Source organism: Delphinapterus leucas, chromosome 7, assembly GCF_059928025.1.
Source record: "Delphinapterus leucas isolate spDelLeu-1000000601 "Yukka" chromosome 7, BTC_Dleu_Yukka2, whole genome shotgun sequence".
NCBI classification, from domain to species: domain Eukaryota; kingdom Metazoa; phylum Chordata; class Mammalia; order Artiodactyla; family Monodontidae; genus Delphinapterus; species Delphinapterus leucas.
Window position 1 is genome coordinate 104,014,916 of NC_143135.1, and position 26,414 is coordinate 104,041,329.

The 26,414-nt window shown below is 37.9% G+C and overlaps 1 protein-coding gene across 13 annotated transcripts in view; it reads right to left on the reverse strand.

Annotated features, from left to right (window-relative positions):
• The window catches only part of ARHGAP32 (Rho GTPase activating protein 32), a 269,441-nt gene that overhangs the window by 31,316 nt on the left and 211,711 nt on the right, over positions 1-26,414 (reverse strand). For 10 of the 13 annotated variants that reach the window (XM_022556264.3, XM_089915809.1, XM_089915808.1 and 7 more), the window contains 2 exons: positions 9,121-9,270; positions 5,056-5,158 (listed from right to left, as the gene is read on the reverse strand). In XM_022556264.3, coding sequence (XP_022411972.1) covers positions 5,056-5,158; positions 9,121-9,270 — 253 coding nt within the window. Of the gene's footprint in view, positions 1-5,055; positions 5,159-9,120; positions 9,271-12,308; positions 12,862-26,414 lie in introns of all 13 variants that reach the window. The other 3 variants (XM_089915815.1, XM_089915813.1, XM_089915814.1) reach the window with 2 other exon arrangements.

The window sequence follows — 26,414 nt, forward strand, 5'->3', positions numbered from 1 at the left end:
ATAAGGCAAATGCTAACAAGCATGAAAGGAGAAATCGACAGTAACACAATAATAGTAGGGGACTTTAACACACCACTTACACCAATAGACAGATCATCCAAACAGAAAATAAATAAGGAAACACAAGCTTTAAATGACACACTAGATCAGAGAGATTTAACTGATATTTATAGAACATTCCATCCAAAAGTGGCAGAATACACTTTCTTCTCCAGTGCACACAGAACATTCTCCAGGATAGATCACATCTTGGGTCACAAATGAAGCCTCGGAGAATTTAAGAAAACTGAAATCATATCAAGCATCTTTTCTGACCACAGCGCTATGAGATCGGAAATCAATACAGGAAAGAAACTGTAAAACACACAAATACACGGAGGCTAAACACTGTGCTACTAAATAACCAAGAGATCACTGAAGAAATCAAAGAAGAAATTAAAAAATACATAGAAACAAATGACAACGAAAACATGCCAACCCAAAACCTATGGGACACAGCGAAAGCAGTTCTAAGAGGGAAGTTTATAGCAATTCAATCTCACCTCAAGAAACAAGAAAAATCTCAAATAAACAATCTAACCCTGCACTTAAAACAACTAGAGAAACAAGAACAAGAAAACCCAAAGTCAGTAGAAGGGAAGAAATCAACAAGATCAGAGCAGAAATAAATGAAAGAGAAATGAAAAAACAACAGCAAAGATCAATAAAACTAAAAGCTGAGGGCTTCACTGGTGGCGCAGTGGTTGAGAGTCCGCCTGCCGACGCAGGGGACACGGGTTCGTGCCCCGGTCTGGGAAGATCCCACATGCCGTGGAGCGGCTGGGCCTGTGAGCCATGGCTGCTGAGCCCGCGCATCCAGAGCCTGTGCTCCGCAGTGGGAGAGGCCACAACAGTGAGAGGCCTGTGTACCACAAAAAAAAACAAAAACTAAAAGCTGGTTCTTTAAGAAGATAAACAAAATTGATAAACCCTTAGCCTGACTCACCATTAAAAACGGAAGAGGAGGCAAAACAATAAAATTAGAAATGAAAAAGGAGAAATCACAACTGACACAGCAGAAATACAAAGGATTATAAGAGAATACTACAAACAACTGCATGCCAATAAAATGGACAACCACAAAGAAATGGACAAATTCTTGGAAAGGTACAATTTTCGAAGACTGAACCAGGAAGATTTAGAATATATAAACAGACCTATCAAAAATAATGAAATTGAAAGCATAATTAAAAATCTTCCAACAAACAGAAGTCCAGGAGCAGATGGCTTCACAGGCAAATTCTATCAAACATTTAGAGAAGAGCTAACACCGATCCTCCTCAAACTCTTCCCAAGAACTGCAGAGGGAGAAACACTCCCAAATTCATTCTATGAGGTCACCAACACCCTGATACCAAAAGCAGAAAAAGATATCACAGAGAAAGAAAATTATAGACCAGTATCTCTGATGAACATAGATGCAAAAATCCTCAACAAAATAATAGCAAACAGAATCCAACAGCACATTAAAAGGATCATATACCATGATCAAGTGGGATTTATCCCAGGGATGCAAGGATTCTTCAATATACACAAATCAATGTGAAACACCACATCAACAAATTAAGGAATAAAAACCATGTGATCATCTCAATAGATGCAGAAAAAGCTTCTGACAAAATTCAACACCCATTTATGATAAAAAGTCTCCAGAAAATGGGCATAGAGGGAACCTACCTCAACATAACAAAGGCCATACATATATGACAAACCCACAGCAAGCATCATACTCAATGGTGAAAAACTGAAAGCATTTCCACTAAGATCAGGAAGAAGACAAGGATGTCCACTTTCACCATGCTTATTCAACATAGTTTTGGAAGTCCTAGTCACAGCAATCAGAGAAGAAAAAGAAATAAAAGGAGTACAAATTGGAAAAGAAGAAGTAAAACTGTCAGTTTGCAATGACATGATACTATACATAGAAAATCCTAAAGATGCCACCAGAAAACTACTAGAACTAATCAATGAATTTGGTAAGGTTGCAGGATACAAAATTAATGCACAGAAATCTCTGGCATTCCTATGCACCAACAACGAAAAATCAGAAAGAGAAATGAAGGAAACACACCCATCTACCATTGCAACATAAAGAATAAAATACCTAGGAATAAACCTGCCTAAGGAGGCAAAAGACTTCTACTCAGAAAACTATAAAACACTGATGAAAGAAATCAAAGATGACATAAACAGGTGGAGAAATATACCATGTTCTTGGATTGGAAGGATCAATATTTGTGAAAATGACTATACTACCCAAAGCAATCTACAGATTCAATGCAATCCCTATCAAACTACCAATGGCATCTTTCACAGAACTAGAACAAAAAATTTTACAATTTGTATGGAAACACAAAAGACCCCAAATAGCTAAAGCAATCTTGAGAAAGAAAAACAGAGTTGGAGGAATCAGGCTCCCTGACTTCAAACTATACCACAAAGCTACAGTAATCAAGACAGTATGGTACTGGCACAAAAACAGAAATATAGATCAATGGTACAGGATAGAAAGCCCAGAGATAAACGCATGCACGTATGGTCACCTAATTTATGACAAAGGAGGCAAGAACATACAATGGAGAAAAGACAGCCTCTTCAATAAGTGGTGCTGGGAAAACTGGACAGCTACATGTAAAAGAATAAAATTAGAACACTACCTAATACCACACACAAAAATAAACTCAAAATGGATTAAATACTTAAATGTAAGACCAAACACTATAAACCTCTTAGAGGAAAACATAGGAAAACACTCTCTGACATAAACTACAGCAAGATCTTTTTTGACCCACCTCCTAGAGTAATGGAAATAAAAACAAAAATAAACAAATGGGACCTAATGAAACTTAAAAGCTTTTGCACAGCAAAGGAAACCGTAAACAAGACAAAAAGACAACCCTCAGAATTGGAGAAAATATTTGCAAATGAAACAACAAAGGATTAATCTCCAAAATATACAAACAGCTCATGGAGCTCAATATCAATAAAACAAACAATCCAGTTAAAAAACATGTGGAAGACCTAGGTATACATTTCACCAAGGAGGACATATGGATGGCTGGGAGGCACATGAAAAGATGCTCAACATCACTAATTGTTAGAGAAATGCATATCAAAACTACAATGAGGTATCACCTCAAACCGGTCAGAATGGCCATTATCAAAAAATCTAGAAACAGCTTAATGCTGGAAAGGGTGTGGTAAAAAGGGAACCCTTCTGCACTGTTGGCAGGAATGTAAATTGATACAACCACTATGGGAAACAGTATGGAGGGTCCTTAAAAAACTAAAAATAGGACTTCCCTGGTGGTGCAGGGGTTAAGAATCCGCCTGCCAATGCAGGGGACACAGGTTCGAGCCCTGGTCCAGGAAGATCCAACATGTCATGGAGCAACTAAGCCTGTGCACCACAACTACTGAGCCTGCACTCTGGAGCCCATGAGGCAGAATGTTTAAGCCCGTGTGCCACAACTACTGAAGCCTGCATGCCTAGAGCCCATGCTCTGCAACAAGAGAAGCCACTGCAATGAGAAGCCCACACACCACAACAGAGCAGTCCCTGCTTGTCGCAACTAGAGAAAGCCCACGTGCAGCAATGAAGCCCCAACACAGCCATAAGTATATAAATAAATAAATAAATTTACTAAAAAAAAAAATAAACTAAAAATAGAACTACCATATGACCCAGCAATCCCACTACTGGGCACATACCCTGAGAAAACCGTAATTCAAAAAGAGACATGTACCACAATGTTTACTGCAGCACTATTTACAATATCCAGGACATGGAAACAACCTAAATGTCCAATGACAGATGAATGGATAAAGAAGATGTGGCACATATATACAATGGAATATTATTCAGCCATAAAAAGGAACAAAATTGGGTCATTTGCAGAGATGCGGATGGACCTAGAGTCTGTCATACAGAGTGAAGTAGGTCAGAAAGAGAAAAACAAATACCATATGCTAACTCGTATATACGGAATCTTTAAAAAAAAGGTACTGATGAACCTAGTTGCAGGGCAGGAATAAAGAGGTAGACATAGAGAATGGGGCTGAGGACATGGGGTGGGAGGGGGAAGCTGGGGCAAAGTGAGAATAGCATGGACATATATACACTACCAAATGTAAAACCGTTGGCTGGCGGGAAGCAGCAGCATAGCACAGGGAGATCGGCTTGGTGCTCTGTGACCACCTAGAGGGCTGGGATAGGGAGGATGGGAGGGAGGCTCAAGAGGGAGGGGATATTGGGACCTGTGTATGCATATGGCTGATTCGCTTTGTTGTGCAACAGAAACTAACATGGTATTGTGAAGCAATTATATTCCAATAAAGATCTATTAAAAAAAAAGAAAAGAATCAATTTCAGTTATTTTCCAAACATGTATTCCTGAAAATAGAGATGAACTCTGTGGTCAAATCAGAACATTAAAATGCTGTAGAATAATGGCAATTATCATGCACCACAGTGAAAAATAAAGGATAATAACATGTTAAGAATAGACTAGAATCTAAGAGATTAAGCAAAAATTAAAAATTCTATTGCTGGTGTAAAGGATACCACTATTCTTGTCTCTGAGACTATAATGGGAGAGGATGTGCAAAATGTAATAAATGCACACTTGAACATATACTACAAAGCCCAGGTGAAAGGAGATTAGAAAGTTCGCTCTCATCAATTGTAATTAACTAAAGAATAATTCTACTATAATGTAAATTATCATCTCTCATGGTTATCATAGGTTCAAATTCAATTTTTAAAAATCTTCAAATATTGCAAAGAGAAAATACAAGTACTGAAGAGATTAAGGGACGTGGTTTTCTGATACTACAAACGAAGAGATGGCATTTAGGAAAATATACACAGAGAACAATATGGATATTATTTCCTACTTTATCTAAACTATCTTACGGAAAATTACGGTTATCAATATAAGTGACTTAATTTTGAAACAGCTTCATTTTAATGAATTACAGTAGGAATGAAAAAGAAAATGCCATATGAGGTTTTACCGTAGTCTCTGGATATTGGAGGCAACGCCAGAGAGACGATATATTCCATCCACGATGCCATATCTCTCAATGAACGCCGTACAGCTTTGAAGAACCTGGGGCACTAGAGAGAATTTTTGAAGACATGGATTAAGTTGAGAGTATTCAGTGGAAACAAAGTCACAAAAAATGAGAATGTCTTAGCAAAATGAAATTGGCAAATTAAAGTTTTAAGGGGTGGAGATTAATCTACTACAAAAACTGACAAGGGCATATTTAATTAATTTCACATCTATGCTAGATAAGTGGTCACATATGGTCACCTAATTTATGACAAAGGAGGCAAGAAAATACAATGGAGAAAAGACAGCCTCTTCAATATGTGGAGCCGGGAAAACTGGACAGCTACATGTAAAAGAATGAAATTAGAACACTCCCTAACACCATACACAAAAATAAACTCAACATGGATTAAAGACCTAAATGTAAGGCCAGACACTATCAAACTCTTAGAGGAAAACATAGGAAGAACTCTTTGACATAAATCAAAACAAGATCTTTTTTGACCCACCTCCTAGAGTAATGAAAATAAAAACAAAAATAAACAAATGGGACCCAACTAAACTTAAAAGCTTTTGCACAGCAAAGGAAACCATAAACAGGATGAAAAGACAACCCTCAGAATGGGAGAAAATATTTGCAAATCAAGCAACGAACAATGGATTAATCTCCAAAATACACAAACAGCTCACGGAGCTCAATACCAAAAAAACAAACAAACCAATTAAAAAATGGGCAGAAGACCTAAACAGACATTTCACCAAAGAAGACATACAGATGGCCAAGAGGCACATGAAAAGATGCTCAACATCACTAATTATTAGACAAATGCAAATCAAAACTACTATGAGGTACCACCTCACATCGGTCAGAACGGCCATTATCAAAATATCTACAAACAATAAATACGGGAGAGGGTGTGGAGAAAAGGCAACCCTTTTGCACTGTTGGTGGGAATGTAAATTGATATAGCCACTAGGGAGAACAGTATGGAGGTTCCTTAAAAAATTAAAAATAGAATTACCATATGACCCAGCAATACCACTACTGGGCATATACCCTGAGAAAACCATAATTCAAAAGGGCACATGTACCCCAATGTTCACTGCAGCACTATTTACAATAGCCAGGACATGGAAACAACCTAAATGTCCAACGACAGATGAATGGATAAAGAAGATGTGGTACGTGTATACAAGGGAATATTACTCAGCCATAAAAAGGAACAAAATTGGGTCATTTGTAGAGATGTGGATGGACCTAGAGTCTGTCATACAGAGTGAAGTAAGTCAGAAAGAGAAAAACAAATATCGTATATTAATGCATATATGTAGAATCTAGAAAAATGGTACAAATGGACCTATTTTCAGGGCAGGAATAGAGACACAAATGTAGAGAATGGACATGTGGACACAGAGAGGGAAGAGGAGGGTAGGACAAATTGGGAGATTAGATTTGACATAAATACACTACCATGTGTAAAATAGATAGCTAGTGGGAACCTGCTGTATAGCACAGGGAGCTCAGCTCAGTGCTCTTTGATGACCTAGATGGGTGGGATGGGGTGGGTGGGAAGGAGGTCCAAGAGGGAGGGGATATAGGTATACATATAGCTGATTCACTTCACTGTACAGCACAACATTGTAAAGCAATTATACTCCAAAAAAACAAAAAGAAAAAAACCTGAAAGAAAATAACGTACCATCTGTCAAAAAGTATAGGTAACCTCCCTGGGATTCTTACAGCCATGTGATATTATATTCATACTTGCTTATGTTCTCCCAAACAAGTAGGGAAACTTGAAAATATGGGGAATTAGAGGTCTTTCCCTGATTATACAGCTAAGCCTCTACAGACATCATACTTCATGGAAAACATCTGAACTGTTTCTTTACACTTTATGTTCCCTAAGTAAAAGGACTGAATGTCCAAAAAACAATCACATCATAGAACTTCATAAATAAAACTATATAACTGAACATTGCTATTACTTAGGATTTTAAGAGAGACTAATGAGACATATAATTAAAATTAGTAGCAAAATGAAAGAGAAGAGCATAAACTTTCATTTTGAAAAACAGAGAGTAGAAACTGAAGAACAGTATAGGAAGATAAAAAGAGAAAAGATCTGAATTCTTTTTTTCACTAACATAAGAAAGTAATATGAGAACCCAATATATTATTAGAAGAAATCCTAGTACAAAAAGGCATTTTATTAACTACCTTTTCCCCTCAAATCATCTAACCAACCAGCCAAGTGCACATTAAATAATAACCCAGTCAAAACATAACATTAGAAACCTCCAAAATGGTTCTTCCAAAAGGTGATATAACTTTTTTTTTTTTTTTTTTTTCAGTACGCGGGCCTCTCACTGTTGTGGCCTCTCCCGTTGCGGAGCACAGGCTCCGGACGCGCAGGCCCAGTGGCCATGGCTCACGGGCCCAGCCGCTCCGCAGCATGTGGGATCTTCCCGGACCAGGACACGAACCCATGTCCCCTGCATCGGCAGGCGGACTCTCAACTCCTGCGCCACCAGGGAAGCCCAAAGGATATAACTTTAAGAATTATTCCCACATTCTCCAAATAATACACTTCTAAACCACTCATTTAATATTTTTAGTACTTTTTAATCATCAAATGACAATACAATAGGAAGTAAATGTTTAAATTAAACTGATGACCCTTAAGATTAGAATCATGGCTAAAAGTATAAGTAAGTATGACAAAAATTGGTCCTTTACTTTTCTTGACAGTTTCAGTTTCATTTCTGTTCTTTTCTCTTCATTTATTCAGTCAGTCATTCCCTTTACACATTCAGCCATCATTCAAAGATCCCTTTTATATGCCAGGCATCATGCAAGCATTGTATAACACAGACAAAACAGTCAAGTTCCATTCTCAAGGCAGTGGCTTCCAGGCCAGGAGTACACGGTACAGTGTTACACATTAGAATGTGCATCATGATTTTTGGTTAGAAAAATACGATTACTTAAAGGATTAATTTCAGGGGTTATTTGGGCCTTGCTTGTTTCTAGTGTGCTCTGATTATAAACTCCCCGTATATTTACAACAGTTTAAGAAAGCCTCTTGTTGAAAGGGCCAAATAACCTCAAACAGAAATACATTCGGGCAACAGAATTTACTCACCTTGAGTTTTAAAATATTTTTTACATTTTGTACCTAATGTAGTTTTACCTAGTTTTCTACAAAGTTCTCACTTTTTAAAAAACCTATCTCATTTTAAGGATATTTGGCTTCAAATATGTGCAGCAAATAAAACAAGTCCTATGAAAAAATCAATGACACCTACAAACCCTTTGTTCCACTAGAATAGATTTTATCATAGTTAGGGAATATATAACCATTACAGTTATTAAACCTGTTATTTTTTCATAAAGAAATAATATATTGGCATCTGTCCTCTCTACCACACTTACTAAGAATGGAAACACAACCAAAACTTCTAAGCACAACTAAAACTTGCTGAATTGATATTTGAAAGCTAATAACAAACTGGAAAACACTCCCTCATAATGATCACATCCATCCATTCATCTAAGCACTGAATTCTTGAATAAGAATTTAATTTACAGAAAAAGGAATTGAAATTTCTAGTTATAAAAGCTGGGAGGCTGGTCTTGGTAATTACAGTCTCAAAACTATGACTTTTTTTTCAAAAGAGAAATAAACATTTTAGAATAAACTGTGAGAAGGAAAACTGGCTGAGGAAGCTATCTGGACAGATATGAAAATAATGTAAACTAGCATAGCTACTATACCCCCTGTGTGAATGTTTTCCTCTTCCTGAACAGATCACAAGCATCTCTGATGCCAAAGTGCATTCCTAGACCCCTCTTGATTCTCGGCTGCCCCAGAACTCAGGTGAGTACCTGAGAACGTTCAATACGTGCTGCTGAACTTACCTGGGATAGGTACTGCTTGCCTAATCTACTTTAACTGATTATAGGAAATCAACAGGGAGAGGTCAGAAACTAAAATTATGAGTTTATAAATTTTATTTTTACCTTCAAAACCAGAATTCAGAAGGTGCTCCCCCAGGTCACAACCAAATACCCTTTCTTTCAAGATCCCACGCTGCTTCAACTTCTGTTTTGTTGGACGAGACTTCATGAATGTCCGTAAGAAAGTAATGAGCTTGCCGTGCTTTTTAGATACTAAAAAATAATAATAAAGAGAAAATACCTTAGTTGGGGTAAGAGGTCACGTTTTTACTTAGTGTGAAAAGAAATGCAGATCTCAATAGCTGACTACAAAATAATCTATTACAAGTATACTTTATATTCTGTAGGAAATTTTCAGCAGAAGTTGAAGAAACAGTTGCTTTACAAATAATATCAGGGTTTTGCATGTTCTTCTCACCAGCCTGTGATCTTATTTGATGGGATTGTGAGCAAACTGAAGTATTATAATTTGTGACTTCTTTAAATCAAGCATGGTAAACTAGCCATCTTCCCAATGCTACCCAAGCATGCTACAGGATAACTGGGACCTGAGTTTTATATTGCTTTGGAGATCTTCATGGTAAGTAAGACTTAAAATGGTGTAAATTTAAAAACTGCATTTCTAGTTAATTTCTAAAATATTTTATTTAGTGGTTAGAAATTTTCATGACATTTACAATCTGGAAAGTAAAACTGAAAAAATAAACAACTCCCTCGGGGCTTCCCTGGTGGCGCCGTGGTTGGGAGTCCGCCTGCCGATGCAGGGGGCGCGGGTTCGTGCCCCGGTCCGGGAAGATCCCACGTGCCGCAGAGCAGCTGGGCCCGTGAGCCATGGCCGCTGGGCCTGTGCGTCTGGAGCCTGTGCTCCACAACGGGAGAGGCTCACGTACCGCCAAAAACAAACAAACAAACAAACAAAAAACCTCCCTCTTTCTCATTGCATTATGATATAGATCACACTTGTCAAACTAATGGCTATGTAAGTACAAGACACACACACACATAAAAAAGCATTAGATTTTCTATTAACATTCATCTGTAGTCTACCAAATATGTCACCTTAAATCCTTTGTAGATCCAGGCAAGAGGTAAGTAAATTACATATAGTAAGATATTTCCACTGACTTATATGTTAGAAAGATAACAGCGAAAGATCTGAAAGCAAACAAATCCTTAGAAAACTGACTTTTGCTGAGAAGTGCAGCCTGCAGGGAAAATTACTCTAGAAGTCAACATACAACAAATCACCATAAGATCAGAGATTAGCTGCAGGACAGAACACTAAGCCACATGGCCTCAATCCTCCTACTCAGTTTGTGTATGATCACAGGAGTCTTACTGAAGCCTGCTATAGTTTCTTGAGGGGACCCAAATCATAATCCCTTGAACTGATGAATCCTCCTGTAGGAATTCTGCGTACTGAGATTAACTTGTGGCCTAAATGGACCACCAGATGGGTTACTCTGACCAGATTAAACACTCTCTTTACATTTTGGGGGAAACTCTATTTACAGACTTAAGCATCTTTTCTATGAACTGTACAAAGGTGATCAACTGTAACTGGCCCATAACTGAGAGGTTTCGTGGGACATGAGCCTTTCAGTGCTAAAACCAGGAAAGTCCTGAACAAACTGGGACAAGGCAGTCATCCTAGACTGTACACAGATTAAAGAGGAAATTTATTTTTTCTATACCAATTAGTTAAAGTTTACTTAGAATCGTCAGTATAATTTTGATGCTATCTCTAACATGCTGTGACACTCTGGGTAAATTACAACCTCACTTGTATCTGAGATCCTTGCTACAAAGTTAAATGACATGGTCTCTCAACTGCTGAGACATTTATAGCACATTGGGGTAACTTCAGAAGTATGTCACACTTGTAATATTAGTATATTAAAAGTCACTGAACTTGTATGAGTTTTATTCTCCCCTAGTCGCTAGGAGACTGTGTGTTATGAATCTTTGTTGTTAAAGTGTGGCCATCAAACCATTTCTGTTCATTTTTGAACATTCTCTAACAAACTTTAAAATAATTTTGAGAAGATTAATGAATAAAAACAAATGAGTTTGCTTTATGGTAATTTAATATTATATTTATATATTTGGAAGAATTTTAATTTCTATAATATTCAATATTTCTACCTGGAAACAGGGTGTGTCATCAGTTTTCTAAAGCTATTATATCTCGCAGTAAAGTTTTCTAATTTTATGAAAAGACACATTCCACATATTTCTTGCTAGGGATACTGCTAAGTATTTTACCTTTTTTTTTTTTTTGCTGCTTTTGTAGAATAATAGTTTTCTTCAATTACAGTCTTAACTGGTAGTTACTGGTATACTGGAAAATTATTTCTTTATGTATGGCTCAAATCTGATCATTTTCTAAACTCCCAACAATTTTAGGAGAATTTTAGTTGATCCTTTCGGATTTCATGGATATGTAACTGTGTTAAAGCAAATATGGTAATTCCATCCTGTTTCTGATAAGAATAATTTCTGATTTCTTTTTCAGATTTTAATAATTAACCAGAACTTCCAAGGCACGTGCTAAAAAGTAGGCATTTGTACTTTGATGCTGAACTTGATGAAAATATCTGTTGGATTTGGCAACTGCATATGATGTACATGAGAAAGCATTCTTTTAGTCAGATTTCCAGGAATGTTTCAAAGGGATGGGAACTGAATTTTAGCTACTATTCATTTAGCAACAAACATGTAAGTGCCTCCTGTACCTCAGGAACTGAGAGTACAGTGGGCAACAAGTGAGACAAGCTCTTGCTGTCAGAGCTTACTGAGGAGAGAAGGAATGAACAAATAATAATACCCATAGAGCCGGCATTTATTTTATGCTTAGTTACGTGCCAACAACTGCATAAGTGTTTATATTTATTAACCATTCATTTCTCATAGGATCCTATAAGGAAAATACTATTATGACCCCCTTTTTAGAGGAAGAAACTCAGGCACAGAGTGCTAAGTAACATGTCTAAGGTCATGGAACCAGGATTAAAAGTCAGATGGTCTAGCTCAAAACCCAAGTTCTTAGCCACTGTATGATATAGCCTGAATTAAAACAGCAAGGTAATTTCAGATTGCTTTTAACTGCTAGTAGGAAATAAACAGAGTGCAGTAATAGTGATGAGAAAAAGAAACTACTGGGTGGGCCAAAAAGTTCCTTTGGTTTTTAAGTAAAAATAAAAGACACATTTTTCACTTTCACCAAGAACTTTGTTGAAAAACATATTCACCGTTTTGTTCCACTACCTTCTGCCATTTTTCAGGCAACTTCATAATTCCGTCTTCCCAAAATCTTTTATCTTTTTGAGCAAAGAACTGTTCCAGGTACCTTTTATAGTCTTCCAGGGAATTGAAATTTTTCCCATTAAGAGAATTTTGTAAAGACCGAAATAAATGGAAATCCAAAGGAGCAATGTCTAGTGAATAGAGCAGGTGAATCAGAACTTCCCAGCCAAGCTGTAACGGTTTTTGCATGGTCATCAAAGAGACATGTGGTCTTGCATTACCCTGATGGGAGATTATGCATTTTCTGTTGACTAATTCCGGACGCTCTTTGTCGAGTGCTACTTTCAGTTGGTCTAATCGGGAGCAGTACTAATTAGACCTGCTGGAATGAATAGTTTCGTTTTCTGGAAGGAGCTCATAATAGAGGACTCCCTTCCAATCCCACCATATACATAACATCACCTTCTTTGGATGAAGACTGGCCTTTGGTGTGGTTGGTGGTGGTTCATTTCACTTGCCCCACGATCTCTTCCGTTCCACATTATGGTACAGTATCCACTTTTCATGGCCCATCACAATTTGTTTTAAAAATGGAACATTTTCATTATGTTTAAGTAGAGAATCACATGCAGAAATACGGTCAAGGTTTTTATTCGCTTAACTTATGTGGAACCCAAAACATCAAAGCAATTAACATAACGAAGCTAATACAAATGATTTTCAGCACTTGATTTGAATATTTTGACTATGTCAGCTACTTCCCGAGTGGTATAACATTGATTGTTCTCAATTAATGTCTCGATTTGATTTAATGTCTCCATTTGATCGCTATCAACTTCAACTGGTCTACCCGACTGCGGAGCATTGTCCAGAGAGAAATCTCCAGCATAAAACTTCGCAAACCACTTTTGACACGTTCGATCAGTCACAGCACCTTCTCCATACACTGCACAAATCTTTTTTTGCGTTTCGGTTGCGTTTTTACCTTTCTTGAAATAATAAAGCATAATATGCCGAAAGTGTCACTTTTTTTCTTCCATCTTCAATATTAAAGTGGCTACACAAAAATTCACCAATTTTGATAAGTTTTTTTTAAATGCACGCTGATATGACAGCTGTCACAATACAATCTAACAAAATTGTTTCGAATGAAGTTAAAGACAACTAAGCGCTACTAAAGCCATCTTATGGAAAAAACCGAACAAACCTTTTGGCCAACCCAATACCTTGATAAGGTGAGGGAAGGTCTGAGGAAGTCATATATGAACTGGAAGATGCGAGTGTAGTGAACAAGGAAGACTGTGTGAAATGAGGCTGAAGAGGTAGGTAAAGGCCAGCACTAGAGGCCATAATACAGAGCCTGGATTTTATGCAATGAAAACACACTGAAGAGTTTAAACACTTTAGAAAGGTTACTTTAAAAATAACCCGATAAGTGTATTAGAAACCTAAATGTGCGTTAACAGCAAACTGATTGAATATTAATGGATACATCTGCGCAGAGGACTGCTGTTTGGCTTTTGTTTTTTTTTAAAGAGGATCTCTACCTATTGATATGAAGCAATCCCCAGAATATATTAAGTCAAAAAGGAAGGTAGAGAACAGTATATTTAGCATAAGAAAGGATATGGAATAACTACGTCACACACACATAAATTCATAATACATAATAAACACATGTATGTGTGTACATAAGAGCTTAGTTTTACAAAGAGAAACACTGGAAGGATAAACCAGAAATTAATAATAATGGGTAAAAAAAATGGGTGGGGAAAGGGTGGGGATAAAAAATGAGACTTCTGAATATACCTTTTTATGTAGTTTGACTTCTAAATTATGTTAATGTTCTTTCTACACGTTCAAATATAAATTTAGAAAGTTAAAAAAGCAAATCCTAAGACTGGAAATAACCTAAGAAATGTATCTAATAATATATCAAATTGGTAACACTGTCAACAGAGAGGAAATATTTTAAATGCCTTGTCAACAATAAACTAACTGCACATGATTACCGGGATATATTCTAGGGACAAAACAACTACCAAGTACTATTTAACTTCTTTCAACTGTGTGAGAGAAAGGAGATACAATAATAAAATAAAGGAATTTAAGAAAAAATATCCCTAATGTTAGCTATGAGTTGGAAATGTGAACATGAACTCAAAATTAAAATATATACACATTTTCCCTAAGCTCTAGCTACTGAAAAGGCTTAGAAACAATGACATTCCAGTTGTATGAACGCCTTTGGTCTCAGATCTGGATTTCTAAATATCATTCCCTAACAAAATAAACCAGGACTCCTTGGAGAAATGCCTGTTTGCAAGTTGATAGCAAGCAAGCACAAGGTGAGACTGCGATATTTTTTTGAGACAGAAAGCAGGGGAAGCACCCACACCCATCAGGAGCCATGTCAAAAGAACTCAGCTGAATGGACTCCCACTGGCCAGCTTTGGGACGTCATAAAGATTTGAATATCATGAAGAACGACTATGACTTCGTAAAATACTCCCCAGAAGAAAAGAAGGAAGGGAGTGACGATTTTCAGCATAAATGGAGCGAGAGCATTAGAAAAACCTGCCATGATAGTTTGCCATATTGAACTGGGCTCCCTGCAAGTAGAGAGCAATAGGTTTATTTCTTTCACACCAGTTGGCAGTATCGTATCTCGAATTACTGATTGAAATTAATTATATATTAACCAGGAAATACGTTCACAATTCAGCGATACCTGTAAGGAAATAGATTTGTATTCATGCTCCTCCGACCAAACTCTCATACACAATAAAATTACATTAGTCAGAGGGCAACCTGGGTAGAACTGGACTTTCCAGGACACCTGGTAGCTTTGACTGTCTTTGGTGTCCTAAGTTTGGCTCAAGAAGAAGGAAAGCTGGCTATCTTTTCCTGTAGGGTAAAGACCATTCATATTTATTTTTCCTAAACAATGACATAAGGCTCAAGTAGGAGCTTGCAGTATGACACAAAATTAAGACCAGTGGAGAGTGTCATTAGCAACTCTGTGCCCCCATCTGGCACTTGTGGGTTCTGGGAAATTGTGCTGATATGCGCGTAACCTGGCTTCTACTCAGTGTGGCCATGCTGCTTCTGTCACCTTTCTAAAAACACTACTAAATAAATTGGGAACTTTAAACCTAAACTTGTAATGGGAATGAGGGGTGGGTGTGGTCTCTTCCTGCCAACCTATATCCCAATGTGAGATACCAAAATAATATATTCATATTATTCATAATGGTGACTAGACATACAATCTCAAATAATTTCTAAGTCTTCAAAGAAGGATTGAACTATGTTCTACACAGTTTTAGTGTTCCTGCTATTGTTATTACAATTGGCATTCCAATTTAGAGATAGTTATGGTGAAAAACTCTGGCATCCATAATTAAATAATCAATTACCTATTGAGACAGACAAATTTCATTGCACTGGAAATTTAAACTAATAAAAATACTCAATTTAGTTACAAACTTGAAGATCTAACAACACTTCCAAATATAAATGTCTCTTCATATTAATTTTTTCTTCACTTTATATTTTCTTCCCATTTCTTAGACAATAAAATGGCTTTTGGACACTACACTGCCCCCACCCATTTTCTTATAACAAACTAGTAAACTTCTTAGTAAAACTACCTTTCGAGGAACAGAGTACGGAATACTGTCAATGAAATCAGGAGACTTCTCCTGAGGAAGGGAGACTGGGGGACTGGCTTTAGACAGGTAAGTGCCTATAAACCCACTTCAGCAAAGGAACCTTGGAATACAGTGGAAAGTGTGTTAGGGTTAAGGTCCACCAAATATGGTGGATCAGAGAAATGAAAATGATAACAGACATTTCCACAGATAAAAAATACAACACAAAACAGTACTTAGACAAAAGCAAATCATACCACTGTGTATTCAAATTCCCTACTCTAGGGTTCAAATGCAACATGTGCCACAAAGCTACTTTCTTCCATATCATTTAGACAAGATTTCATGCTTGCAATTGCTTCAAACTTGACACAAATGCAACCAGACCAGTTCTTCCAGTAGTTAAAAGCTTTAGCAGTATGACACACAACTTAGTATCTCCAAGGTAAATCTTTATGATACCAACAACCAGTTTATAGGGGCACAGTGAACCTTGACATCAAGAGGCAGGGCACCAGGAGTTTCTAACTACACAAGTATTTCTCCAGCAAATCCTAAGAATTCTCCTTTTCTCATAATACTTCAATTAAATCAGAGTTCTCTAAATTGGGTCTTAGAAATCTTCTAGACTGACGTGAGAGAAGTCTGGGCTTGAAGTAATTTCTCAGTAAATTAAATTAAAGGAAGATGATTTGTGTCAGATAAGAGCCTTGGCATTAGTTTTATTTCATTATATGCATCAAGTTCTAAGATCTGTAATGAATTCATATGGCCAAGCAGACAGAGTGAGAGGATAGAGGTGGGATGCATAATACCTGAGGAGATTATCTTGGTTAACCTAAGGTATAATAAAGTATGAGTGTGAGGTTTACATGTCCAATGGATTTTCACAATTGTACACAATGTCCTGCCTTTTGCTCAAATTTTTACAAACATAGATTAGATGACCATTTGATGGAAATTTAAGAGACTGGAATAGATATACAGGCAACTGGACTCTGGGATATTTAAGGGTCTTTATAACCTCTCAAATTCTGTCTCTGTTGCATACTTTGAAATATTTTATGTTAAATAAATATGAAAAGATTCAAATTTTAATACAAAATTCCATAAACTTTCTTTCATTTAACGCACAACAACATATATATTCATACCAATAGATATGGAGAAAGGACTTTTCTCTAAGCAATGTCAAATTGATTTTTCCCTTACTTTGTTATTATATCCACAGACCAGTTTTCTAAAAAAAATTCTGCTCTTCAAGATCAGCCAAGATGGTGTAGAAAGACTCTGAGCTTGCCTCCTCTCACGGGCCCCCCAGAATTACAACTATTTGCAGAACGATCATCGATGAAAAAGATCAGAACCTACCAGAAAAGATCTTCTACAACTAAAGATATAAAAAAAGAACCACAACGAGACAGGTAGGAGGGGTGGAGTTGCAATACAGTCAAACCTTCAGGGTGGATGAACCACAGCAGGAGACTAGTAATAACTACGGAGCTTCTACCAAAGAAGTGAGGGGTCCAAGCCCAATGCTGGGCTCCCCAGCTCAGGAGTCCTGCACCAGGAAAACAAGCCCCCAGAGCATTTGGCTTTGAAGGTCACCAGAGCTTACTTTTGGGAGTCCCGGAGGGTTGGGGGAAATAGAGACTCCACTCTTAAAGGGCACACAGAATCTCACACACTGCGGGACCCAGGGCAGAAGCAGTGATTTGAAAGGAGCCTGGGTCAGACCAGCCTGTTGATCTTGGAGAGTCTCTCCAAGGCAGCGAGCAACTGCAGCTCCCCTGGGGACACAGACACAGGTGGTAGCCATTTTTGAGGAGTCCGGTCTACCATGTGGACACTGGTCCTGGCAAGCACCATTCTGGAATCCTCCCTCTAGCTTATCGGCCTCAGGACCCAGCCCAGCCCCCAACCCATCAGCCTATAGGGGCCAGTGCCAGGGCGCATCAGGCCAAGAACTAACTGGGTGTAGAAACAGCCTCACTCACCAACAGACAGGCTGCTTAAGACTCCCAAAGCCCACAGCCGCCCCTAGACACAGCCAGGCCCACCAGAGGACCCAGGACCCGGTCTCACACAACACTGCACAGACAATAAACCTGGGACCCCCAGGGACCTCCAGAAAGAGACCCTGGGACCCAGCTCCAACCACCAGAAGGCAGGCAGCAGGCCCAGCATCCTCTGGGCCTTGGCCCCATCCTCCAGCCGGCTAACACAAGCTCTGGGACATCCCAGCCTCCACAGCCAAGGGTGCCAGGAAGCAGCGCTACTCACCAGCCATCTGATACCAGCCCTAGGACCCCTGGGCTCTGCAGCCAGAACCCAGGACCCAGCCCTGCCCTACAGGAGGCCAGCACTTGTCCCAAAACCTGGCTTCACTCACCAGTGGGCAGGCAACAGCCCCGGGCTCTCCTGAACCCTGACTCTGCCCCCAGTGAGCCAGCACTAGCCCCAGGCCCCCAAAGGGTTCCACAGTCAGCCGCTTGTGACCCAAGCCCAGCACAAAGCTCTGGTGATGAGAGGGGAGTTCGCTGCTGGGACACCAAGGACACCTCCTACAAAAGGCCACTTCTCCAAGGCAGGGAAATGCAACCAACCTACCAGATACATATAAACAAAAACAACAAATATTTTCTCCCATTCTGTAGGTTGTCTTTTGATTTTGCTTATGGTTTCCTTTGCTGTGCAAAAGCTTTTCAGTTTAATCAGGTCCCATTTGTTTTTGTTTTTATTTCTGTTACTTTAGGTGATGGATCCAAAAAGATATTGCTGCGATTTATGTCATCATTTCCATGCATGTTTTTATACTTTAGCTGTACATGTATACAGCCATAAGCAATATATATTATTCTGCATGTTTTTAAAATTTTTAGAAATGGAATCATACTATACCAAACCTTCCTCAAAGTTATCTATTTTGAGAATATTATAATTGTGGCTCAGTATATCCCTTTTAATTGCATTATAGTATTCCCCTGTAAGTATGTACTACAGCTGTACTCCCATTCTGTTGACTGTCATTCAGAGAGTTCTGAAGTTTTTGTTATTACAATCAGTACTGCACTGAGCAATCTGGTGTCTCCTGGCACAGCTGAGAGAATTTCTCTGGCACTCATGCTGAAGACTAGGACAACTGGGCTGTAGAGTATGTACTTTTCGATCACATTTCAACTCTGCTAGAATATTCTCTAAAATGATTTACCAACATAACATTCCCATAGGGTGTACTTCAGGATTCCACTCTTCATTTCTTTGCCCTATTCAGTTCTGTCAGACTTTTTCATTTCTATCAATCTGATCAGTATGAAACTTTATTCCACTTTAAAGTGCACTTCTGTGCTTGCTAATGAGATTAGGCATTGTTTCATGTTCATTGGTCATTCAGTCTTCCTCTTCAGTGAAATAACTGTTCACATCCTTGGCCCATTTTACTATTTGGTTGTCTTTTTCTTACTGATGGGCAAGAATCTTTATATAATTGGGAAACAAGTCCCCTGTCAGTTACTTATGTTACAAACATGTTCTTCCAGTCTTTGGCTTATCTTGTCTAAATTTCTAATCACGTCTTTGTGTATGGTTTCCATGCTTTAAGATATCTTTCCCTACCCAAGGTCATAAACATACTGTCTTATTTCTTTTAAACCTTTTATTTCCTACACCTTTTTCACTTTAAGGTTTTTAATTGACTTTGAACTTTTTTGTATGTTTAGGATGAGGCAGAGATGTAATCACACTACTTTTTTCTTTATGCACAACCAATTATTTCATCACCTTTTACTGGATAATTCTTTCTCCACTGATTTGTAAGGTTAATTCTTATATGAAAAATGTGTATAGTATGTGAGGGGTCTGTTTCTGTGTTCTCTCAATCCTACCAGTCTCTCTTCATCAATTCCTCACTTTCTTAATTTCTAGCATTTTATAGGTCTTAATACCTGGAAAAATGAGTCCCTCCACTTATTCTTCAAAACTGCCTTTACATTTTTTGTTTTGTTTTGTTTTGCAGTACACGGGCCTCTCACTGTTGTGGCCTCTCCTGTTGCGGAGCAACAGGCTCCGGACGCTCAGGCTCAGCGGCCGTGGCTCACAGGCCCAGCCGCTCCGCGGCATGTGGGATCTTCCCGGACCGGGGCATGAACCCGTGTCCCCTGCATTGGCAGGCGGACTCTCAACCACTGCGCCACCAGGGAGGCCCTGCCTTTACATCTTTAGCCCTTTACTCTTTCATATAAATTTTAGCATCTGCTTCTCTAATCATAGGAGGAAAAAAAACTTTGGGGAATTTGATTGAAGCTGCATTGAATTACAGATTATTTTAGAGGAAAACTGACTTCTTTTCAATATTGAGCCTTCCTGACCATGAACACAGTATATCTCTCCACGTATTTAAGATTCTTTTATGTCCTTCAGTAAGTTTTTCTAGTCTTTCTCCATAAAGGTCTTACTTACTTTTGTTATAGCTATTCTTAGGAACTTTATGGTTTTCATTGCTATTGTAAATGGTACTATTTTCTAAATGAGAGTTTCTAATAATTTATTACTGGTATATAGAAACACAATTAGCATGGTGTGACAGACTACTGAGGTTCCAATCATGCCTCTGCGACTTCTAGCTGTATCACTGTGGACAAGGTACCTAATTCTCAGACCTCATTTTCCTCATCTATGAAAAAGTTAAAAACAGTAATTACCTAATAGGATTGCTGTGAGAATTAAATATAAAGCACTTTTTTTCTGCTGGATAGAAAAAAAAACCTTAATAAATATTAGGTACTCTGTTGTCACTGTATTATTTATCTTTCATTCAGCAACCTTGCTCAACTCTGTTATTACTTCTAATAATTTGACAGTAGATTCTTCTGGATTTGAAGACAGTCATCTACAAATAGTACATATTTATCCCTTCCATGTCTTTTTGTCTAGTTTCACTGAACCTTGAATAAATGATGATCTTGTTCTTGACTTCAAGTAGATTGTTTCTTATGTCTCACCATTAAGAATAAAATTTTCTCGGGTTTTTGGGTAGAAACCTTAAATAGATTTAAAAAACTCCCTATTCTTAATTGCCAAGATACATAAAATGAACAAGTATTGACCCTTATCAAATGATTTCTCTGTATCTATTAAGATAATCATTTAGTTTGTTTTGTTTAGTTTTTAAGTTTTGAACGTGACAAACTAGATGCACTTTTTTTTTTTTTTTGCTTGCGGTACGCGGGCCTCTCACTGTTGTGGCCTCTCCTGTTGCGGAGCACAGGCTCCGGACGCGCAGGTGCAGCGGCCATGGCTCACGGGCCCAGCCGCTCAGCGGCATGTGGGATCTTCCCGAACCGGGCACAAACTCATGTCCCCTGCATCGGCAGGCGGACTCTCAACCACTGCGCCACCAGGGAAGCCCTAGATGCACTTTTAAAGTCTTGCTTTTATACTCATGTGGTAAATCTCCTTTACTCCTACTTGCCCTGTATCCACTGCAGGGATGTAAATGAGTACGAAAGACTGGAGAAGGCAAGTGGCAACTTAAAAAACTAAAGCCTTAAGCCAAGGGAAGAGTCCCTCTTAGAAATTGTAAAAAACACAGGGATTCTGCAAACATATTAGAAGTGTCTTTCAATAAAAGAACACAAACATAAAATTCTATAGGGTACAAGTATAGACAAAGAATTCTAAAAACAGGAAAACTGTAATAGGTTGCTGATGCCTTAAATAGCAGCAAAGAAATATGACATAGATTTATATTTACATTCTTAATCAAAGAGCTGAAGTGAACTGTGTCACTCAGCATTTTCAAATTTATTAAAAGGGATATTGGGAAGAGATGCCAAAATTAACTTATTTTTAGCATGTCCTGAAAGGATCTGTCAGCAACTCAGAAACGTAGCTTTTGAACCAGTTTAGTCAGCACTCATGCTGGGAAAAATATGATATAATATTTACTTAGTTTATAGCTTTGAGTATATCAGTTAAATTAGTTTGAAACTAAACCAACAAAGCTTTTATTTGAAAATAAACGGACTTAGAAATTAAACTGATTCACTAGAGTAGTAATTTGACAAACTTTTAAAGAAAAATTTCTATATGAGCAAGATTATATGTTACTCAAATATTAAACAAACTGAACTAAAAACACTTTTTCCAGTAACTGAAATATAGAACCTTTTGTAACTTTTCCTTTTTCATAATATAGAAGAGCTTTAACATAAATAAAGCAAAAGGATGAAAAATGATGTAAAGGAAGTTCTTCAAGCCAATGACTGAAAATACACATGAATGATTCTGATGATGTGTTTTTTTTTTTGTTTTTTGTTTTTGTGGTATGCGGGCCTCTCACTGCTGCGGCCTCTCCCGTTGAGGAGCACAGGCTCCGGACGCGCAGGCTCAGCGGCCATTGGCTCATGGGCCCAGCCGCTCCGCAGCATGTGGGATCCTCCCGGACCGGGGCACGAACCCGCATCCCCCGCATCGGCAGGCGGACTCTCAACCACTGCGCCACCAGGGAAGCCCGATGATGTGTTTTTTTAGTCTTACAAAAAAACAGCATCCAAATCAGAGTTAAAGAGTTTCTTGCAAACCAAACTCACAGTAGGTTTTTATTTGATGGAGTAAGGACACATCTAAGAAACTCTGTCACTGACTCTATTTTTCTCTCTGTAAATCTTCTGGTCTATCTTGCTAGATCTGCCCTTTCCCTGGCTCCACTCACTGGCCTCTTCCCAGTGCTAAAAAAGGCAAGATGAAGAAAAAGATAAACTGAATCCTAAACCAGATCTCCAATGAAAACTGAAGGAAAATACAGAAATTCCAGTAATTTCATAATATATGATACACTATTGTTTCTTTGATTTATTTGCTAGCAAGTCCCTGGTGAACACTACAATGGCCATTTATAATACTGCTTTTACTAGAAAGTGCCATATACTTTATAAAGATTAATTTTTGAACTATGTTTCAGGAATTCACTGTAGTAAGAGAAAAAAAGGTAAATAGTATCTATACGTTCTGAATTTCTGAAAACTTATATTCTACCAGGTTGATACTCAAAATGCAAAATCCTCACTGTCTCTCTAGGAAGTACTGAGTTTTCTTCTAATTTTTAAAGCAGGAATAAAGCAGTTTCAGCCTTGAGTTTCACTGACGCCCCCCCACCCATCCCAAAGTAGATGTCAAAGAAAATATGTAGATGTCAAAGAAAATATGGAGATAAGCTTGAGTACTAAATCTTAACGTACTGTTGAAGTTATTATGGAATAAGAAAGTAGAGAATCATTTTTGATCAATATATCATAAACAATTTCAGAAGTAAGAGAAAAAGCACAGCTCTCTAACTGATGTGTGTAACAGCTGCCAGGGTAATATCTGGGGCCAGCCCAGGGATGAGGTTCTGGAATGTGGACGACTGAAACAGTCTTGATATCTGTACATTCCAACCTCAAAGGGAGGAAACCAGGTATTTGAGAAATGTCATGTACGTGCAATACTGAATTTAAAATAGCACTGACAGTGATGGCTCTTGTTTGAAAATTTGTAAAGCTACTAACAGTTACATAAGTCAAATAGGCTTCCATTTACTCATAAGAGAGAAGAGGAGGCATTTCAAAAGGCACTACTGAGTGGAATGCAAATGGATGACACTAATAGATATAGAAAATAAATCTGTAGTAAATTTTAGAGAAGAGCTCTTCAGACACAGAGGAGATGCGAACAATTCACCTGGAAAAAGAGAAGCAGAAAACTGGCAACCAATTGCTTCTTCAGAATATCCAACACAACTCTTACGTGGAATAGCATGTGCCTGTGGTTAACTAAAATATTTGAGTATTTTAATAAAAATATGTCTCTTTTTCAGGGTTAAGAATGAAACCAAAGCAACCTCATGGTGTTGCTCTTGCTAGAGCAGGACATCAACAGTGATAAACCACAAAGGGCGTGCTATGTTGAAGCTTTAAAAAATCATAGTTCCCTTGGGAAAATGGGCATCAGGTTACAATAAGACATTATTTACATGATACATTTACTGTTCTCGGAGCTACGAATTTCAGAAACCAACATGGCTTTGTGACCACCTAGAGGGGTGGGATAGGGAGGGTGGGAGGGAGAGGCAAGAGAGAGGAGATATGGGGATATATGTATACGTATAGCTGATTCACTTTGTTATAAAGCAGAAACTAACACACCATTGTAAATCAATTATACTCCAATAAAGATGTTAAAAAATAATAATAAAAAGAAGGCTCAAATTTAGCTTATGTGATTTTAGGGTAATATAAGTAAATTTTACATTTTTCCTGCTAAAACTGATATTGAATTTTTTTTAAAAATAAATTTATTTATTTATTTTTGGCTGCGTTGGGTCTTCGTTGCTGAGCACGGGCTTTTCTCTAGTTGCAGAGAGCAGGGGCTACTCTTTGTTGCGGTGCACTGGCTTCTCATTGTGGTGGCTTCTCTTGTGGTGGAGCACGGGCTCTAGGCGCGCGGGCTTCACTAGTTGTGGCACGTGGGCTCAGCAGTTGTGGCTCACGGGCTCTAGAGTGCAGGCTCAGTAGTTGTGGCGCACGGGCTTAGTTGCTCCGCGGCATGTGGGATCTTCCCGGACTGGGGCTTGAACCTGTGTCCCCTGTGTCAGCAGACGGATTCTCAACCACTACACCACCAGGGAAGCCCCTGATACTGATTTTTATTTTAATATTTTAAATTATAAATTAAAACAATAAATGTGATTGGTTTTGTTCAACTCTGTACAAAAACAAAGTAAGAAATTTTTTTTAACTTTACCCCTTTAGTTATATAAAAGACTCTGACTAATTTCATTTCTAAATACAGAACAGAAAGATTTGCATTTTAGCAGAGGAGAGTAGGAGGAAACATGAGGTGGCTATAAATTCCTGACACTAAAGGATTCTAATACTAGAGTGGGTTATAATAAAAAGACTATAGAAGCCTCTCTGCTAAGAATTTTTAAATGATCTAAGCTTTTATTTTTCCAGGATGAACTAGTACTATTTGATATGAAGCTTAAAAACTAGTGCTATTTTAAGAGAACACTTATTTATAAATTATAATAACTACATATTCTTAGGAATTCAGTAACATGATAAAGTTCTAGAAGTCTGAACATGTAGAACCTTAATCTTAACAGTGTGAAAATACTTTTCTTGAAATTCTTTCTTTCTTTTTTTATTAGATTAAAATGTAATCATATTCAGTTTGATGCCAAATAACCCTCTGCACTTTATGAGGCTATGAAGTTTGGTGTGGAACACTGATATGATCAGGGTGGGTTTTGTTTGTTTTTGTGGGTTGTTTCTCCCCACCCCAACATTTTCTTTTGCAGGAGCTGGAGGGGCAAAGCTCCATATTTGAAGAAGACAGAACTGATAATAAGAACTCTTTATTTAAAGGCAGAAGTCTTAGAAGCCTGCCCTACAAAAGACCTGACCTTTGGCATGAGAAATAAGAACATGGGCCTTGCAGTCAGACAGACCTAAGGGCTTGAATCCATTCTCTAATCACTTCCCAATTTGCAAGGTCTTGAGCAAATGACCTATTTAAGTCTCAATTCCCTCAAATACACAGTGAGAATGACTATAACAATACCATCACTCGGGGTTACTACAATGCTTACATGAAATCACATATGCCAACCACTTAACTCTGCAAGTGTCAATAAACAGGAGTTACTTCACCACTATAATTTCTTTGAACACTTTCAGAATCTTCCACGGTACAAGGCTAATCAGACCCTGAGTCAGCTTTCCAAACCAGGTTTGATCACATCTGGTTGTACCTCCTAAATTCAGGGCTGAGATCACTAAGGAAAGGTGCACACAAACACAGGGTCACTTCCTAGTTCTTCCCCCTCTAATTGTCTTATGTGTAACCTTAACCTAAGAAACTTTAGATTTCTGCTCTCTCCTACTGAATATCATATAGTACTACATAATATGTTAAAAAAGAGAAGCTACAGTCTCAAACCATTATCATATGAGCAACTAGTGCCTCTTTAAAAGTTGACAGTGAAAAAGAGCTCTAAGTTCTGAGGTTCCCCCATTTATGGTTTTGAAAATTAAAATATCAATATTATTTAAAGAGTAGTAGAAAAGAAAAATGTTCAGCTTCTTAACAGGACTAATCTGTGATTCAGAGAAAATTGTGGTCTCCATGTTATCTTAATGAAAAGCATTTATAACCAAGATCTGAAGAAGCACCATATAAATATGGAATACTACCCTAACGGTAAGAAAATCTCTGTAAGAGGAGAAAAGAGTTAATACCAGCATATCATGGATAGACAGTTATCTGTACTAATGCCAATGAGGGAAAAAAAGAAAAACAATACTTGAAGATAAAAGGGCAGAAGGGTTACTTCTTTGTGCTAATTTGAACAGTCTCTTTATACAGTCTACCAAATTCTTTATGGTAAAGCAGTGCTGCCTATTTTCTATTAGTCAA